Source organism: Lissotriton vulgaris, chromosome 7, assembly GCF_964263255.1.
Source record: "Lissotriton vulgaris chromosome 7, aLisVul1.2, whole genome shotgun sequence".
NCBI classification, from domain to species: Eukaryota; Metazoa; Chordata; class Amphibia; order Caudata; family Salamandridae; genus Lissotriton; species Lissotriton vulgaris.
The window spans coordinates 177,967,118-177,988,059 of NC_141695.1; the positions used below are offsets into that span (position 1 = coordinate 177,967,118).

General features: G+C 44.3%; 1 protein-coding gene across 1 annotated transcript in view; it reads right to left on the minus strand.

Moving 5' to 3' along the window:
* Positions 1–20,942, minus strand: part of LOC147701132 (sialic acid-binding Ig-like lectin 10) — a 78,386-nt gene that overhangs the window by 40,992 nt on the left and 16,452 nt on the right. The window contains exons 2-5 of the mRNA XM_086928584.1: positions 20,365–20,412; positions 18,480–18,740; positions 16,131–16,178; positions 10,425–10,685 (exon numbers count right to left, since the gene is read on the minus strand). Coding sequence (XP_086784710.1) covers positions 10,425–10,685; positions 16,131–16,178; positions 18,480–18,740; positions 20,365–20,412 — 618 coding nt within the window. The remainder of the gene's footprint in view (positions 1–10,424; positions 10,686–16,130; positions 16,179–18,479; positions 18,741–20,364; positions 20,413–20,942) is intronic.

Genomic DNA, 20,942 nt, shown 5'->3' on the forward strand with positions numbered 1-20,942 from the left:
ATAACCCACTAGCCAGAGTCTGCAAATATGGTATAATTGTCCTCAGCGTCTCAGATCATGCGTCAAAATATATAGTATGAGGTGAAAGATCTATCATTATTTCAGGTAGTGCAGCAAGCCACCTTGCTGTGCTTCATAGCGCCAATGCAGGCACCCTTCTACCATCTTGCAAGGGTGCTTGTGCTTCAAAGAAGATTGTCTTTGTGCAGGAAGAGATACCTTCCTGCACAAAAACAATCATCTGAGGCGTTTTCATCTTTCTATGTGTGATTCAGAATGCAGCACACGTAGAAAGAGGAAAAAACAAAGAGAAATACATATATGTCTCCTTTCTACACCTCCCCAGGGAAGGCACAGCATTTTGACACATTCCCAGGTCTACAACCAATGGCAAATCTGTGAATGCACCAAAATCCAAGAGTAAATTTTTGGGAATACCCGTGCTTCACCCATGAAATGCCTTCCTGGGGCAGAGAAACACAATTTGCACTGTGTTGTGTTACTCTAGATTTATCAAGTCAGTCAGTCAGTCAGTATAGCTTTATTCGATTTTGGTTTAAAATCATAAAAGCGTACAGTTAAAATCAGTTACAAGTAAAAACATACATACAATAACACATAATATATGAGGTTAAACAACTTTTGCCCAACCTGTGGGGATAAATATCTTAATTATAGCGTACTTTTCACAGGTTAAGCTTAAATCAAACAGTAATTAATAGGGGTTCCAATACTTGGGACTATAACACGATGATTCCTGTCTGGTATAGGTGGGAAAGCTACGGCCGCTCTGTACATGGAGTCCTCTGCCCATTAACATGTTGCAGCCTACCTTTAGGCTAGATGTGGGGATGCACGGCATTCTAGGGTAAAAATCATGCAGACGGAGATTGGGCCATTACCCACTTGGGGTGCACAGGTACGTGGGTATGGGACAATGTGTCTCTGCTTAAATCTAATGAGTACTAGGTCACCATCAATGTCTTTTGGGAGGGAACCCAGCCAACCCACCCTTCTGACACTCAGTATTGTACCCTCAAGGTTAGGTGGCAGGGGTCTGTTTTTTGCCAACCAAAATTTAACCTTATTCAGCAAATCATGTTGTCTCTCGGTTTTCCCAGGTGTAAGTAATGGAACTCCCGCGAGGACACATACAAAAGGAGCAACCTCCGGTGGGAGTTGGATAGGGGTAGCTTTTTTATACTGTGCTCTAGGAGCAGTAATCTGCGGCAAAAGGGATTTTACAAATGTTTTACCGGCTATTGGGGCTGGTGCGCTAGGGACTATTGATTGGGTTGGAGCCCTTTTGTCTTGCGTAATTGGCTTGGGGTCTTTGGGAGTAGTAGGTGGGTGGGAACAATTAGGTGTTATAAAGCATTTATTGCATTTATTGCCAAGCAAGTTATATTTGATGGTTTCCTCCATTCCAGTCAGCCTGTCAACTAGTATGTTTATTTTTTCTATTAGTGGTGATATAATAGAGCTGACCAGTTGTTCAATAAGGGATAATAAATCCAGCTGTGTAGGAGAAGCTGGGACGGCTAATTTCTCGGCAGCCTCTGGAATCTTTGAAGAGTTGCTGACTGGAACTGTCGAGCTTGAGCACAATTTTTGGAATTTTGATTGATTCCTAATGTGATTAACCCCACTACGTTTCCTTTTAACAGATGAGAATTGGGGGGATACTATCCTTTGGGTGTTTTCAATGTGGCTTTATTGGATGATGGGAGGGATTGCAGGGGGCTAAGAGTATCAGGTAATACACAGGAGCTTTCAGCAGGAAGCGGCGATTCCACTAAGACATCTTTGGTTTTACACAGGGTGTTTAAGTCATCTAACCATGCAAAAGCGTGCTCTGTGTCTACTGTTTGTGTGGGCTGGGGAGATACGCCTTTATCGACTTCCCTAGTAATGGGCAATGTTGAGCTGTTTATATTATCCCCCTTGTGAGTCATAGTGTGATTTGGGTGTAACAGAATAGTTATCGGCAAATCTTACGCATCGGAAAAGAAAATGTCCTTGGAGAAAGGCAAAGTCAATAAGCCACCCCCCTTGGCTCATAACGAAGAGACAAGGGGGGTGGCCCCGTCCCGTCCTCCTCGGGCCACAGTGGGCCCACCCTTTGCGTCACCCGCACGCGCCCCGCGACGCAAAAGGGGCTCTGTCTTTTTCTGCACCTTCCGGGCGTCAGTGGGCGGGAAAGGGCGGAGCAAAAGAAGCAAAGTTTTGTGGGGGTTGTGGTCCCCCCGCTCGGCGGCCGCGTGGAGTTCCGGTCGCGGCGGCGGGGGGGACCAGCTGCCAGCAAGGATGTTAGCGCCGACTGCGCCCTGCACAATGAAGTCCCCAAATCCACCGGTGAGTTCTCTTTGGAGATGTTAGCGTGGTCCTTAAAGTCTCCCTGTCAGTGAGCTGTCAAAAGCGGTGGCGTACTGCGCCAGGGCATATGCTAATGCTCAAGTTCAGACACACTTATTGCAGGGCCCCGGTGTTGGAGCGGTGCTGTTTGCTGGCGAACTCTGGGTTTACCAGCAGCTATCAGGCTTCTGGGGGCGCCGGTCTTCCCAGCAGCAGGGTTTCTGTAGGGCTCCACTGACTCGCCTCTGTTTACCTCTCAGCCCTACCTCAGCCATTTCAGGCATTTCCATGCAGGCCTCCCGCCCTCGTGTGTCAGCGTCTCCTCAGGGCCTCCCTGTCCGCCCTGGGTCCTGCTCCTTACCGTCCCTCAGTAGTGCTTCACACAGCAGTCCATCTCCTCTCTTGAGACTGCAGCTACACGGTGGGCGCGTCCTTAAAGCCCCTCGGGCCCCGCACGCTCAGGGACAACAATGTGGCATTCCAGGCCTCCCCGCCTCCAGTCCGACCTCCCACGCCAGCCGGCTCCAATTCTCGGCCGCTCTGGCCTCCGCTGCTCACCTCTGGCCTTTCTCCGGGACTCATTCCAGGATCCTCGCTGTGCTGACGGCCGCCTGCGCTTGAGCCGCAGAGCCCACCAGCCGCACCCGCAACGTCTTTCGGCAGATGCAGCTGGGCGCCCGGGTTGTGAGTGGTGCCCAGTATCTACTCAAGGTGGCCTTGTGTGGCTTGATAAATCTGACTTTGTAGTTGCGCTGCCCTTGTAATATTTGCTTTATCAATAACTAGCAGCCCGTCCCGACCTTGTCCGGGAGCAATCAGGCTTCCCCGACCCCCGCCTGCCCCATATTGCCCATCAGGCCGTGCCCCGTCCGCCCCGACCCCTGCCTAACATGACATTGGCCTCCGGAGGCTTAACTCACACAATTATGCCAGAGGCCCAGTGTTGCAGTGGTGGCCAGCAGCAGCGCCTGAGGCTCTGGGGAGCTTTCTGGGTAAGTGGGGCTCTGGCGCTCTGTTTGCAGAGAGGCGAGGATGAGCAAAGGTTGCGGGGATAAGAGTAAGAGTTCACAGTGTATGGAGCGGCCGGCGGGAGTCGGGAGCTTGAGGACAATTATGCTAGAGGGTCCCCCGCCTGCCCTGACACTGTCCCCCGGAGCACTTTGTTTCCAACTGATTCAATTAAAAAGACAGATTTCCTTGAATCCACAGATCCACAATTTATTGCACGTCACTGTAGGATAGTGTTTCCACAACTATTATGACAGTTCATCAATATTAATTGACAAGCTTGCAGCCAACGTGTTTCATCCAACGTAGGACGTCATAAGGGCTGAAAAGAAAAACAAAACACTGTTCATATTTCCTATATCACATAATTAAAATCATCTTCATTGATGACATGGTTTCCTAAGCATTAAATTCTTTACATTATCATCAACATCATTGTCATAAGCATTAGCAATGTCCCTCTATAAGGAAGCATGCCTATATAACAATCTCAACAAAAGTCGATCATATAAAGTAAATTGCAAACAATTCTTAGAAACAACTAAATACTGGGAGAAAAACATATTCATATGCACATGCACATGCGTAGCGTGCACTGACAAAATGGTGTTTTGTGTATTAACCAGGTGCCCCCGAATGCTATGTCCTGACTTCCTGTGACCGGAAATATGAAAAGAAGGGTTGGAATTGGTAACGGTGGTTTGCGGAAAAGCAGGATTCTGATTGGTTGGTTTTCCGGCACAGGAAATATATAAAGAAGCGCTTTCATTGGTTGAAAGGTGACAAGGACCACAGTGGAAACAATACTGGTTTTATGCTAATGAATGAGCTAAAGGGACTCGCTCATGATTGGTTGTGATTAGACTTTTTAGGAGACAGATGCGGGAAGAGCTCTGACAGCGGAATTTATCGGGCTGGCTGCGAGTAATGAGGTCGTCTTAGCTGAATGGGGCTTTAATTGAAGGTGAGCAGGTTTTGGCATGGATTGGAGGCTTTATATAATCTTGGGCTTGCGTCTTGGACCTTTGAGTAACAGGTTTTTCTATTGTTGTTTCAATTGTAGGAATTGGACTGCATATAAGTAAGATGCTTTTAACAGACCACTGTAATAGCTGTTTACAGGGAATTTGTAATTGAATTTGGATGCGGATATATGTAAGGTGAGCTAATAATAAATATGTTGGTTAGGTTCAATTTTGAAACTTTTGTATGAGGAACACTTTAGTGGACTTTGGTGTAGTAGGTTTAATTTTATTTTCGTGCAGAACTGCTGATTGGGAATTTAGTAGGCACGGATGACCTAATGAAATACAGTACTCATGACATTTTGGAAACCCTTATTTTAGAATGTACGTTTAATGGGCCATGAGGTTATCAGATTAGGAATGGATGGCAAGAGATAAGAGGATTGGGGCAGATGTAATAATCATATTTTATGTATCTCCTTTTATCTTCAGAAAACTCAAAATAAATATCTGAACCGTTTACGTGATAGGTAGAAGTTACACAGAAAGAAAACTGAACTATAGGTAGGTGTTTTACTTTTCTGTCTTAATACTGTAAAGAGGATTTTAGAACAGAGATAGAATTCTGGCACGTAATAATGTCTCAGGTTGAGCTAAATAATCAGTGAATGATCAATGTCAGGAAAAACATTTAGGTGACATGAATTAACTGGTCAATGTACAGTTATGATTCAATAACCATGAGATTATGTTTTGGAGGGTCTAGTTTTTCTACATATAGGATGAATATGTTTTTCTCCCAGTGTTTAGTTGTTTCTAAGAATTGTTTGCAACTTGCTTTATATGATCGACTTTTGTTGAGATTGTTATAGAGGGACGTTGTAAATGCTGATGGCAATGATACATTGGGGATTTTAATGATAATGTGAAGAAATTAATGCTTAGGAAATTGTGTCATCAATCAAGATGATTTTAATTATGTGGTATGGGAAATATGAACAGTGTTTTGTTTTTCTTTTCAGCCCTGATGACGTCCTACTTTGGACGAAACGCATTGACCTAATTTATAAGGAACTTCTGTTGATGAATTGTTGTAAGCTAGTCAATTAATATTGATGAACTGTCATAATCGTTGTGGAAACACTATCTTAAAGTGACGTGGAATACATTGTTGATCTGTGGAGTCAAGGAAACATGTCTTTTTGATTGAATCAATCGGGAACACCTTTGCATTTGCAAATACTGATTACAGAATAAGGCGCTCCCTTCATTGTGGTATTTGACTATTTGCTGTACCGTTGCAAAGACAGCCATACTCTGTATTAAAGGGGAGGCCCACAAACATGGGGAGACAGACGGAAGACTGCTGCTTGGCAACTGAATTAACATGAGGAAAGGGAATATGTGGTCCTAATGAGAAAATGCTAACACACCCAATGATCATTATAAAATAGTTTGCTTCAATTAATGCAAAGATATTTATCAAATGATACTTTAACACCTGAGTGTGGAACGAGACCAAGATATATCAGCCATAGAGATCACAAAGGCCATTAAACAGGTGGCAAAAGACAAGAATACCACAGGCGATGGCTTTTCCCTGGACTTCTATAAAGCCAACATCTCCATAACGGTTCTGCTACTGGAGAAAGTCTCTAAGGAGCCTACGGAATCAGATGTCTTTTGCTTCGGATTTCTCAGGGCATACGTAAGCCCAGGAGGGATGAACGTATTTGCTCCAGTTGCAAACCCATCTACCTTCTTAACTACAGTGAAAAACATCTGGTTACGGTATTGGCGATAAAACTGGGTAAGGAGATCTCTTACATGAAACCAGGAGGGATTTGTACCAAGCCAGTCCTCACTTAGCCATATTGTGGCCCTGTTGCACCTTTTATGACAGAAAAATGGCCTCTACCTCAACACTGAGAAAGCATTTGATCGAGTGGAGTGGGGTTATATGTTATATGTTTCGTACTCTAAAGTTATTCAGCCTTGAACACAAGTTTGTGTGAATTGTCCGTAGAGACTATATTAGTCTCAAAGTATTTCTGATACCATCAAAATCAGCAGAGGCACCAGAGAAGGATTTCCTCTGTCACTGTTACCCTTTATACTGGTGTGAGAACCTTTGGCAATAGCTATTAGAGAATCAGCCATAATTAAATGTGTGTAAAGGGGTGCACACTCCTGCTGGTGAACTTAAGCTAGGCAGAGAATATCCTGCTGACCCCACAGCTGCCAAGCGCTGCAGGGGTGCAAGCTCTTTCAGCTCCCCCTTCACTGTGACCATATATATTATAATTATTATTATTATTATTATTATTATTATTATTATTATTATTATTATTATTATTATTATTATTATTATCATTATTCTTATCATTATTATTATAATGTATCAATATTCTTAGTATTATTATTGTTATGATTATTATTATTATCATATTTATTTATTTTTATGAGGACCTGCCAACTGGAAAATGCTGCTGGGGCAATTGCCTCATTTCTCACACTTTTCATGACTTATTTTTTTACATACTAGTCTAATATTGGCATCTTCAATGGTCAGTAAATAAAAAAATGTCCGCCTATGTTATGACACGTGCACCCACACATCATGATTCACACATGTCCACAAGTGTCCATGCATCATAACGGGCTTCACAAGTCATACATGCACATCAGCAGCTATTTTGGAATGCCTTTTCTTTAATACAAAACACATAACAAGACAGTAAACCCTGCATGGGCAACTGTAGTCATGTATTCACACCCATAATACTCTTGTCTAGTGCGTAATTTGAACTGAGTCGCATCCAGGTGTTTATAGCGGGGCACAATTGAGTTTTATTTGAAGGCAGTGGAAATTTCTTTCAGTAGGATGTGGCGCTAACATCAGATCTGACGAATTTGGGACTGATGAACCAGGATCAGCCTTCATGACCAGTCCACCTGACTTCTCTCCTGAAAGAGCACATTCCCATGCTAGACTTTCGAAGGCCTGTAAGGCTTTAGAAGCCCTGGTGTCTTAGCACCAGCAGGTGGACCCTAGCGGTGGCATGTGTGGGTTAACCTTCAAGGCCTGTTCACCACAATCCATACTGAAGTTAACCTCCAGTCTTGCGGCCAGGTCTACGAAGCAGCAAACCATAGAGCAACAATGACTCTGTCACTGAGGTCACAGGACCCTTGAACAGGGATGCTATAGGGTGGTGCGACCAGTGAGATTGCACTGAGTGCTGATTTTGGGTGGGGGCATAATGTTTGCAAGTATATTATGTTTTTAAATGCACTTGTTGCCTCTTTCCTGTTCTCCAGCAATTTCCTGCAACAATAAAAATATCATGATAACTCCGCTCATTGATGTTCTTCCTAGAAAGAGATGGAGTTTATCAGTTGGAAGTTTTGACTTGTAAAAAGGTAGCGCAGAGGGTTAATGTGCCTGCTGCAAAGGACATGCCCCATGCAGATCACAAAGTGCACATAATCTAAATAGGTCAGTGGGTTACTGATATTGTCAGTGAGATCCTTTTGTTACTTGCAGTTTGTAAGTCAAAATCCTGACATAGAACAGTGAGTTATTAACTGTCATCTTAGAGCTGCATGAAAATTACAAGGTATAAATTAGAGCATTATGTTTTTTCCCCAGTCTTTGATTATCCTAATATTGGCAAAAAGGGTTCTTTTAGATAGAAATCAATTCTGGTTGTTAAAGAGAACCCCCAACCATGGTATTACATTCTAAATTCAGACTGTGTTTATCCAGACCAATCACTATTAAACTATACTTAGTACTAGCAGCACACGGGCTGAGGCGTTTCCCCGCCAACTCGAGGAAAAGATCAGCCGTTACTGTCCGGGAGCGGCGTGTTGCCCGAGGCGTCGCTGCACCTCGTCGAGTACTTTGGTTCTGCTCCCTTCCTGGAGCGGTGCGCTCCCCGAGGCTTAATTGTGGAAATAGATTTCTGGTCTCTCGTTGGCTCAGGATTGCGAAGGCCGGTACCGAGTAGCGTTATCTACGTTGACTCGGCAGAAAACGAAGGAATACAGAAATGGACACAGCCTTGAATCCGCGCTGTGAACACTCTCTCTTCTGTTTTCCAAAGCGCCCTTGAATACTGCACTCGTAATTGAAACCAGTCTCCTTGGGCGTGCCATAGGAAAAATACATGGAAGCCAAGGGTCTCTTTTGGTTTTCTTGGAAATAACTCTTGGTACTTATAAAGAAAGAAGCGTGAAGAAGCATTCCTGTTTTGTTTTGTGATTAGACTTTGAACTAAACAAACATTGGCAAATCAAATACCACGGAAGTGTGAAAGTAGAAGAAGCATAAACATTATTTTTGGATTGTGTGACTTTCATCACGGAGAGACGAATCTTCATACAGATAAGTGCTTCATATTGTGGACTATTACTGAGATTCCAATTTTTCTTTATTTTTTTTCCTTTTTTGTCTGTGTTACCAAGGGAGAGTGCAGCTGTTATTGAAGTGAGTACTTACACATTAGAGTGATTGCTGTGTGTCATAACTAGGAGGGGGAGAGAACCTTCTGATGTGTGCCTTGTGTTTCACTTACAGGGTTGATGGGGTGAAGTGCAGGAGAGTGAGGTCCACAGCTCATGACGACATCCCTTATTTAAGCCAAACAGCTGCAACTTTATTTTTCCGTTCATCCCTTTTTTCCCTTTTGCCCGTGGTGGGATTATCCTTCAAGTGTTACCTATCACTCTGGGGTATTTCAATAGTGGTGGTAGGGATTAATAAGCATCATCATTGTTCCCGCTGTATCCGGCTACAAAGATTAGTGGAACCTTTCTCTGTCTGACAGTGGGCCGGGTCTCACCGGGTCTGAGCACCAGCAGTTTTTTAAAGGGGCCCTCAAAACTGGTGTCTATCGAGCTCTGTTTTGTGCCCTGGCAAAGGCAGTCTGTTTTTTTCTGCACTGTAGTGACAGCAGGTACAATGATGTGCGTGTGCTCACACTGCTCACTTCTCACTAGTGTGGAGAAGTTCTCTCACTAGTGGAGAGGTTAGGGCATGGCCTCATGCCAGGTGAGCGTTGTAGGGGAAGGGAAATTCTTTAAAGAGATAAATGTTCTCTCTGGATTTCCCCTCTCTTTTTGAAAATCAGGAGCACAACATTGTCGTGGTGTCACCAAGGCATTAAGTGGAAGCTTTTTCAATATTATATACAAGCCATAGTTGCTGCTTATTTATCTTATGCAACTAACAACCATTGACAAAGCCAATAGTCCTGACTTGTTGTAGGTATGATTTCACTTGTTGCATAATATATCTGGATGCAATGACGAAACCCCAAAATACAAGTCGGGCGTCACACTATGCTAAGCACAGATTGGTAGCTTACTTTTTTTTAAGGCACGCCCTATTTACATTGGCCACGGCCCTTTGAGAGATCACCCAGTCTTTTCATCCCACATAAGTCCTGAGTACAATCACTTTATGTGGTTTGCAGTTTTTTGCTTCAAATATAAATATAAATCAAATATAAATCCCACCAACATGTTGGATTTACGCTTATTCACTTCCACTTACCGCAAACTAATATGCCCGACCTCATTGCTGGATTAGAAAGATGCAGCACCACAAGTCCTTGGTGGGTTACGTTCTGGCTGGTAACATCACTGCATTTCAAGGGTGCAGTACCTACACGTCACATTACTTAGAGTCGGTTTGCAGCCTGTATTACAGGGCTGTATTACACTGCTAGTACCACAGGCTTGTAAGAAAGCTGATGTAGGTGCTGACTGACATCTTTTCTTGGTTGTAATAGGAATGATTTACGCTTGGTTAACTATGCACATATTAGTGAAACTTATTTGTGTGGGCAATGACGATTTCTGCATGTGACGTGTTGTAAATACGAGTCATAATTATTGTCCAGTCGCACAACACAGTGGTGCATTAAGCCCTGGGGTGTGTTCAGTGGTAACTTCAATAAATATAGAGAAATAGTAAAACAAAATGTTTGAGTCTTTAGGTGTCAAATACACATGAGCTACAAATGCTTCCATTCCATTGTTTTGTTTGCTTAGGTCCTTAAACTTGCTTTCAGAAGATCACATACTTACACTCCACACTGATGAATACGGAAGAGTTGGCCAGGCCATGTTTGTTCTTTGCAACGCACCAGTACTGTCCTTCGTTCTCGAATGAAGCGTTTGAGATACTTATTGTCAGCTTGTCAATGTTCTCTTTTCCTAAAATCGTTTTTTCTCCTTTTATCCAGGTCAGGTTTGAAAGGGGAGAGCTCTCCACTAAGCAGTGTATATTGACAGATCGTCCTTCCAGCACCTTTTTAATGGAGATGTTTTCCTGCTTTCCAGACCAATCTGCAAACATTTAGAAAATAATACATTTTAGCCAAATATTATTCAAAATGATATTGTTATAAGTTGTTGCCTCTTTAACTGATTAAATTAGGGAAGATAATGTGTGGGGTATTTGGACGAACGTTCTAGAATTGTAGATCTCCAACTAAGGGGCATATTAACAAGGGCCTTATCTCTGCTTTTTTGGCTTTAAAAGCCAGAAAAGCAGTGATAATCCTATCGCCCTATTTGCAAGCCGTTGCTAACATGCATTAGTGCATGTTAGCAGCCGTTTTGCCGATGCCTCGCATTACATCTATAATGAGATGCAAAGTGGGTGTCACTGGGCGTACCCTTGACGGACTAATTTGTAAAATATAGTGAAATGCACATTGCGATATTTACAAGGTGGCCCTCAGGATTTTAGCAGATGTTAGTTTTTGGCGAAAACTGCGATTTTCGCCAAAAACCAACGTCTGCTAAAATCCTGACTTACCTATTCACAACATAGGGGGTGGACTATGCTGATACGACCACAGGGGCGTATCAGCAAGGTTATCGCTGTTTTCCATGGAACATCGCTGGAAAACCACTGATGTTCCATACAGAGCACCGCTATTGCAGGAATAATTATCGCCATTGCGCCATGCGTTGTTGATACAGCACTAGCATGACGATCATTTCTTAAACATCTATCACTAAGTGGGGCCAGTGATTAATTATCGCAGGCAGTTGGTAAAATGCCCCTTGAATTTTAAGAACATATGAAACATCTATCATCAAAAGCTGAGATTGTGGCTATATTCTGCATCCTCCCATGTAACTCAATCATGTACCTGTGGGGGCAGCAGAGTCAGTCAGTGGGGCCGGCTGGTGGACAGGGACCATGGGAATAATGCATCCTAAATTCAAAAGACAGAACTTCAATGCATGTACAGCTTTTGCATAGGAAGATAGTGAAGATGTTGGGGCTTGTTTACAAGCCCAGTGCACCGCTGATGTGTCACTTTTTTTGATGTTCCAGCAAAGTGACTCATATCCTATTGAGTGCAGACTTAAGCCATGAAAAGCCACCCTGCGTGGCTTTTCATGGCCTCGTAGATATGGTGTGAGGCAACACAGCACAAATTACTGCGTTGCCTCACACTGCCTCGGTGAGGCATGCCATGGGAACTGCTGAGGGTGTTCCAACTCAACAGCCGTTGTTTTTGACACATTACCCGATGTACTCTATATTCACAGATTTACCCCATAGAGTAAATCTTGGAATGTGTCAAAGCCCTGTGCCATCTCAAGATGGTGTGACAGTTGTTTTTGTAAAGAAAGGTGTCCCTTCCTGCACCAAAACAACCATATTACAACGAAGGCCCACTGCACCATAGTGCAACGGTGCCTGCATTGGAGCTAGGCTGCCATTTGTGGACCAGCGCAGTGTAGTGTAAGAGGACAGTAATGCACAGTATCTCATGGATATGGTTCATGCTTGCCCTTTCTTTCGACTCGGGCAGCGCAGCAAAGTGATGTGCAGCGCTGCCCTGCGTCAAAATGTTGTAAATGATGCCTCATGTGTCTCAAAGGTCATTGGTAGGCTGGCAATTAATGCTTAGTATATTGCTTGGAACACCATTTTTAGGTCGAGCTGGAGAAAGCAATCCGAAGCATTGCGTCCAGCCGACAACTAATGTTGCCCATCTCCTGGGAATCTGAGACAGGGGTCGGGCACGTGCGGTGATTGGTTTCTGTGGGCACGCATGCCCTGGCCGGCGCCGTGCACATCTCCTGTCTCACAAGAATGGCTTCAAGTGCTGTAAACGTCAGCTGCACGTGCACATCGCTCGCTTTCACTCACTCCCTCCCCCCCCCCCCCTTGTCTGCTCCACGGAGAAAGCTTGAGTTTTATCCTCTGTGTGTCGGTCACATCGAAGCTCATGCATCTTCCGCGCCCACCGGCCTGGCTTACGCCGCATGTCTGATATCTTGGGCGCAGTCACGGAATATAAACAAGAGATCATAACATTCTTCCCCAAGTAAAATGCGCTTTACTGCAGTGTCGCTTTGAGCCTTAACCGTTTTTTTTTTCATGTGCACGTGTTTTCTAAGCGTGGCCCGCTTTGCACGTACAGTCAGTATGCCCCACTTACCGGCTACTGTGGGGACTCTGCAGCTACAGGCGGGGCTCCGTTTTGCTCACAGGAGCCCCGCATGAAATGTTGGTTGCGCTTTGGTGGCTCCCTCCCTGGGCCGCACGAGCCCTGCTGCACTCTTGAATCTCCGGTGGCTTCTGTCCACACGCGCAGCCAATAGGCACGAGCTTACTGGGCACGAGCCGCAGGACACGTGGAAATTACAAGTACCGCGCATGCACGGGCAGCCCTCGCCTTCCCAGGTTTCATATGTATAGCTTTCACTTTCAGCGATCGAGGGACTTGTGTTGCTGCTCGCCAGTGGCGTTTTTGAAATCTTTATTTCAATTCCAAAGTGCGGCGGTGCGACTTCACACGAGGCACAGACATTTCACAAACTGCGGCGAAGTTGATGGAGTAAACGGGAGCATGCTCATTCCTCCTCACACCGTGCCCCCCTTCTCTCCACCCCTCATTCATTGCACCTCCCGTTCCACCAGTTTTAGTTAATTTCAGTTTTCCCAGTTCATGGAAGTGCGGGTTTCATTGTTTCTCATGCCCACTTTTCGCGCACTACTACAACTACATGCTCCTCCTTTTCACTCGTGCTATCCGTTGCTGCCGCACCCCTCACTGGTTCCAATTGTATTTTTTAATTTTCCTTTTTTTAAATGGTTGGCCGGGGAACGGATTTCTAGGACCTCAAGGTAAGAATAATAGTGGCGCCAAGCATCTATCGCCCATTGTTTCTTTTTGTTGCCACCTTTCTTTGTTTGCCTCCCGCACTTTGCCTCCTCCATTTCTTTGTTCTCTCCCTCTCCTTTAAACTATTTTCCCCTCTCTTTCTTTGCTTTTTGCTCTTTGTTTGTCTCTCCCATTTCTCTTTTGTTGTCGCTGTTGATTAGTTTCCCTCCAGCACCTGTCTCCCCCTCTGCGCGCCCCCATCTGCTGTAAGGTATGCTGCGTGTGTGGATCCGAGATGCCTGCGGTGTTCGGTCTCCCCACAATGCCGTAATCCCCCCCTTCTCAGCTCCCCGGTGATGGACTTTTCAAATCTATCCCAGTAGCACAGGCTGCTATTCTTAGCATCCCAGCACCACAAAAGGCTGTACACAGTCTGCCTAGGGGGACCAGGAAGGCGGGGCTACTTCATCACCAAGGACATTAGGCCAACATTAGACAGATGTCCTTTAGTACTTGGTAGCATCCAAGTCACCCTTCCTTCTGTTGCGCCCATGCTGCTTCTCTTTCTTTATTCACCCCTTCACCATCTTTCTCTATCCTTCCCAACTTTCTCTATCCTTTTTACTCATGCCTTGCCCCCTACTTCCTGCAATGCAATAGGTCTTGCATTTACGCAAGTTTAGCTATTGGCATTGTAAATGAAAAAGCCTTTTTTTATGTTTTAAAAAGGAAAACAAAAATAAAAGACATTGGCATTTGTAATGTTAATAGCTCTAATGTGTTGTGCCTTTCGGCCCTCTGCATCACCATATCATCACTCAGCGCTACAACAGTATCAGTCAGCACCACCACATTATCACTCAGCACCACCACAGCACCACTCAGCATCACCACAGCACCACTCAGCACCACAACAGCACCACTCAATACCACCACAGCACCACTCAACAGCACCACCACATCACTCAGCGCCACCACAGCATCACCACAGCACCACCACAGCACCACTCAGCACCACCACACCATCACTCAGCACCACCACAGCATCACTCAGCACCACCACAGCATCACTCAGCACCACCACAGCATCACTCAGCACCACTGCAGCATCACTCAACACCACCACAGCACCACTCAACACCACCCCAGCATCACTCAACACCACCACAGCATCACTCAGCACTACCACCGCATCACTCAGCACCACTCAGCACCACCACCGCACCACTCAGCATCACCACAGCACCACTCAGTGCCACCACAGCACCACTCAGTGCCACCACAGCACCACTCAGCGCTACCACAGCACCACTCAGTGCCACCACAGCATCACTCAGCGCCACCACAGCAGCACTCAGCGCCACCACAGCAGCACTCAGCGCCACCATAGCAGCACTCAGCACTACCACAGCATCACTCAGCACCACCACCGCATCACTCAACACCACCACAGCACCACTCAGCAGCGCAACAGCACCACCACAGCACCACTCAGCACCACCACAGCATCACTCAGCACCACCACAGCATTACTCAGCGCCACCACAGCATCACTCAGCACTACTCAGCACCACCACAGCACCACTCAGCACCACCACTGCACCACTCAGCACCACCACAGCACCACTCAGCACCACCACAGCACTACTCAGCTCCACTACAGCATCACTCAGCGCAACACCAGCATCACTTAGCACCACCACAGCATCACTCAGCACCTCAACAGCACCACTCAACACCACCACAGCACCACTCAGCACCACCACAGCACCACCACATTATCACTCAGCACCACCACATTATCACTCAGCACCACCACATTATCACTCAGCACCACCACAGCACCACTCAGCACCAGAACAGCACCACTCAGCACCACCACAGCATCACTCAGCACCACAACAGCATCACTCAGCACCACCACAGCATCACTCAGCACCACAACAGCACCACTCAGCACCACCACAGCACCACTCATCACCACCACAGCACCACTCAGCACCACCACAGCACCACCACAGCATCACTCAGTACCACCACAGCATCACTCAGCACCACCACAGCATCACTCAGCACCACCACAGCATCACTCAGCACCACCACAGCACCACTCAGCACCACAACAGCATCACTCAGCACCACCACAGCATCACTCAGCACCACCACAGCATCACTCAGCACCATCACTGCATCAATCTGTGCAACCATTCAACAACTGGTTCAAATATGTTCTCTCAATGTTTCAAGCTTAATTACAAATGTCACAAAAAGATGTTAATATTTCACTTCTGTTCTTCGATTTTCGTCACAATAAAATACACTGAACATAATCTTCACAAAGTTATTTACAAAAGTTTAAGTTATTGCCATTATAAATTGCAATCACTTTTAGTTCAGTATTAATTATTTAAAAAAATTAAAAGCCATTGTTATTTGTAATATCAATACATCTAAGTCACGTAAATACAAAACATGTTGCATTACAAATGCTATAGGTGTCATATTTGCGAAAGTTATAACTATTGGCATTGTAAATAACAAAGATATTAATTTAGCTATTTTCAAAACACATAAATAAAAAAATGTACATTTACGAGACCAATAGCTCTAACTTTCCTAATGCGAGACCTATTGCATTGCAAATGCTTTTTAATAATACCTGATGTCGTGACATTCTCAACCTTTATTTGTGGGGTCCTGGGAGGATCTGTAACAATAAAAGCAGAAAAATATTTTGTACGTTTTTTGTGCAGAAGTAGTTCATGATATTTCTCTTCATATTTGCTGAAGACTCAAGCTTAACATAAAGGTATCATAATCTCAATGCAATGTAGTGTAGCAGATGCAAGTGGGAGTCCTTAGCGCATGGTTGGGAGTGGACATTTAGGGCATCATCAAGGCCATCATGTGGTGCCTGCTGCCATTCTGGAGCAGCAGGAGGGAAGGCAAAATGGGAGAGTCAAGGCGATAAAAGTAAAGAGTACCAGCAACACGTGAACTCACATGACGTGCTAAACAAGTAATTCCATGACATCAGCAGTAGAAGGTTAAACAATAGCCAATCCAAAACAAGGGTTCAAAAGAGCAAAGCTCAAGTGGAGGGACAAACACAGAATAGGGAGAAAAGCCTCCATTGTAAAGCAAAGAACTCAGATTGACAAGAAAGCCATATAATCACCAACAAGGCTTGAGTCTGTGTAAGAATGTCAGACATTACAATGCACATCGTTAGCACACATGTAATACAACCCTGTTTGGATAATGGTCTCTCTGAAGGTTCACCCCAGACATTTTGCCTTCCTCCTTACTTTCTCTGTTGAATTAGTTTTGTTTGTTTCGAGACTCTTTGTACTTTACCAATGATTACCAGTGCTAAAGTGCTTGTGCTCCCTCTCTAAACATGGTATAATTAATTTGCACGTGTTTCACATATTTAATTTACTTATTAGTCCCTAATAGAGTGATATTTTAAAAATACACGGAGACTGCAAATTAAATGCTAATAGTGGGCCTACAGCACTTATTGTGACACCCACCTAGGCAACCCTATAAAACTCGTCCCAGGCACGACATTGCAGGCTAAAGGAAGCATCACACTGCCATGTCGACTTGGCATTTAAAATCCCTAGCTAATCCTTAAACTCCCCTTCTATTTATATAAGACACCCCTACAGTAAGCCCTAGATAGTGCTGTGTAATCAAAAGGCAGGACATGCACTTTTAAGTTTTGCAATCCTGATAGTGAAAAACACCCAAATTCAGTTTTTCACTACTGAGCAACCTACCGCTCTCATCGGTTAACATTGGGAAGTCCTTATTACACTTTATAAGTTCTAAATCCTGATTGAGAAGTAGATCTTTGATGAGTGGGGCCATTGGACTTGTAATTAAAAATCATCTTTGAAGGCTAAATTGGATTTACTGTTACAACTTTAAAAATGTCACTTTTAGAAATATGGCATTTTTAGGTCTTAGCCATGTGTTCCCGCAGTCTGTCTCAGATACACGTCTGGGTGGGTGAAGGCTGGACTTTCTACATTACCTCTAGACAACCACACAGAAATGGAGCGTACTTGTCACTGATGGGCCATCCACATCCTGATTGGTCATTGTGGGGAGAATGGGAGGGAGAAGCTGACGCACCTGAATAGACGGTGTCCTGTTCTCAAACAAGGGGCTGTAGACTCCCCTGTAGTGAGGCTGGAGCTAGGGCTAAGAAAGGAGGATCTCTGTGCACTTCAAAGCCCCACTTTGAATCTATCCCCATTTCCAAGGCTCAACTGGTTATAAGTACTGGTCAATGCCCTACCACTTTAGTTCACTCCTAGACCGGTGAAATGAAGAAGAACGGACTGCTGTGGTGCTACAAGGACTGTGGTTTGCAGGTTTTTTGCTTCAAATATAAATATAAATCAGATATAAATCCCACCAACATGTTGGATTTACGCTGATTCACTTCCACTTACCACAAACTAATATACCCTGACCTCATTGCTGGATTAGAAAGATGCGGTACCACAAGTCCTTGTTGGGTTACGTTCTGGCTGGTAACATCACTGCATTTCAAGGGTGCAGTACCTACACGTCACATTACTTAGAGTCGGTTTGCAGCCTGTATTACAGGGCTGTATTACACTGCTAGTACCACAGGCTTGTAAGAAAGCTGATGTAGGCGCTCACTGACATCTTTTCTTGGTTGTAATAGGAATGATTTACCCTTGGTTAACTATGCACATATTAGTGAAACTTATTTGTGTGGGCAATGACGATTTCTGCATGTGACGTGTTGTAAATACAAGACATAATTTTTTTTCAGTCGCACAACACAACACAGTGGTGCATTGAGCCCTCGGGTGTGTTCAGTGGTGCCTTCAATAAATATAGAGAAATAGTAAAACAAAATGTTTTAGTCTATAGGTGTCAAATATACATGAGCTACAAATGCTTCCATTCCATTGTTTTGTTTGCTTATGTCCTTAAACATGCTTCCAGAAGATCACATACTTACACTCCACGCTGATGAATACGGAAGAGTTGGCCAGGCCATGTTTGTTCTTTGCAACGCACCAGTACTGTCCTTCGTTCTCGAATGCAGCGTTTGAGATACTTATTGTCAGCTTGTCAATGTTCTCTTTTCCTAAAATCGTTTTTTCTCCTTTTATCCAGGTCAGGTTTGAAAGAGGAGAGCTCTCCACTAAGCAGTGTATATTGACAGATCGTCCTTCCAGCACCTTTTTAATGGAGATATTTTCCTGCTTTCCAGACCAATCTGCAAACATTTAGAAAATAATACATTTTAGCCAAATATTATTCAAAATGATATTGTTATAAGTTGTTGCCTATTTAAGTGATGACATTAGGGAAGATAATGTGTGGGGTATTTGGACGAACGTTCTAGAATTGTAGGTCTCCAACTAAGGGGCATATTAACAAGGGCCTTATCTCCCTTTTTTTGGCTTTAAAAGCTAACGTGCATTAGCGCATGTTAGCAGCAGTTTTGCCGATGCCTCGCATTACATCTATAATGAGATGCAAAGTGGGTGTCACTGGGCGTACCCTTGATGGACTAACTTGTAAATTATAGTGAAATATCGGCTCCAAAAGTGCAGAGATACTCCAACAGGAGTCGATTCAAGCGCTATACAAACCAGCAAATAAATAAATAAATAAATGCACATTGCGATATTTACAAGGTGGCCCTCAGGATTTTAGCAGATCAAAAACTAATGTCCGCTAAAATCCTGACTTACCTATTCGCAACATAGGGGGTGGATTATGCTGATATGACCACAGGGTCATATCAGCAAGGTTATCGCTGTTTTCCATGGAACATCGCTGGAAAGCCAGCGATGTTCTATACAGAGCACCGCTATTGCAAGAATAATTATAGCCATTGCGCTATGCGTTGTTGATACAGCACTAGCATGACGATCATTTCTTAAACATCTATCACTAAGTGGGGCCAGTGATTAATTATCGCAGGCAGTTGGTAAAATGCCCCTTGAATTTTAAAAACATATGAAACATCTATCACCAAAAGCTGAGATTGTGGCTATATTCTGCACCCTCCCATGTAACTCAATCATGTACCTGTGGGGGCAGCAGAGTCAGTCAGTGGGGCCGGCTGGTGGACAGGGACCATGGGAATAATGCATCCTAAATTCAAAAGACAGAACTTCAATGCATGTACAGCTTTTGCATAGGAAGATAGTGAAGATGTTGGGGCTTGTTTACAAGCCCAGTGTGCCGCTGATGTGTCACTTTTTTTGATGTTCCAGCAAAGTGACTCATATCCTATTGAGTGCAGACTTAAGCCATGAAAAGCCACCCTGCGTGGCTTTTCATGGCCTCGTAGATATGGTGTGAGGCAACACAGCACAAATTACTGCGTTGCCTCACACTGCCTCGGTGAGGCATGCCATGGGAACTGCTGAGGGTGTTCCAACTCAACAGCCGTTGTTTTTGACACATTACCCGATGTACTCTATATTCACATATTTACCACATAGAGTAAATCTTGGAATGTGTCAAAGCCCTGTGCCATCTCAAGATGGTGTGACAGTTGTTTTTGTAAAGAAAGGTGTCCCTTCCTGCACCAAAACAACCATATTACAACGAAGGCCCACTGCACCATAGTGCAAGGGTGCCTGCATTGGAGCTAGGCTGCCATTTGTGGACCAGCGCAGTGTAGTGTAAGAGGACAGTAATGCACAGTATCTCATGGATATGGTTCATGCTTGCCCTTTCTTTCGACTCGGGCAGCGCAGCAAAGTGATGTGCATTGCTGCCCTGCGTCAAAATGTTGTAAATGATGCCTCATGTGTCTCAAAGGTCATTTGTAGGCTGGCAATTAATACTTAGTATATTGCTCAGGACACCATTTTTTAAAATACCTGGTGTCGTGACATTCTCAACATTTATTTGTGGGGTCCTGGGAGGATCTGTAACAATAAAAGCAGAAAAATATTTTGTAAGTTTTTTTGTACAGAAGTTGTTCATGATATTTCTCTTCATATTTGCTGAACACTCAAACATAACATAAAGTTATCATAGTCTCACTGCAATGTAGTGTAGCAGATTCAAGTGGGAGTCCTTAGCGCATGGTTGGGAGTGGACATTTAGGGCATCATCAAGGCCATCATGTGGTGCCTGCTGCCATTCTGAGGAGCAGCAGGAGGGAAGGCAAAACGGGAGAGACAAGGCGATAAAAGTAAAGAGTACCAGCAACACGTGAACTCATATGGCATGCTGAACAAGTAATTCCATGACATCAGCAGTAGAAGGTTAAACAATAGCCAATCCAAAACAAGCGTTCAAAAGAGCAAAGCTCAAGTGGAGGGACAAACACATAATAGGGAGAAAAGCCTCCATTGTAAAGCAAGGAACTCAGATTGACAAGAAAGCTATATAATCACCAACAAGGGCTGAGTCTGTGTAAGAATGTCAGACATTACAATGCACATCGTTAGCA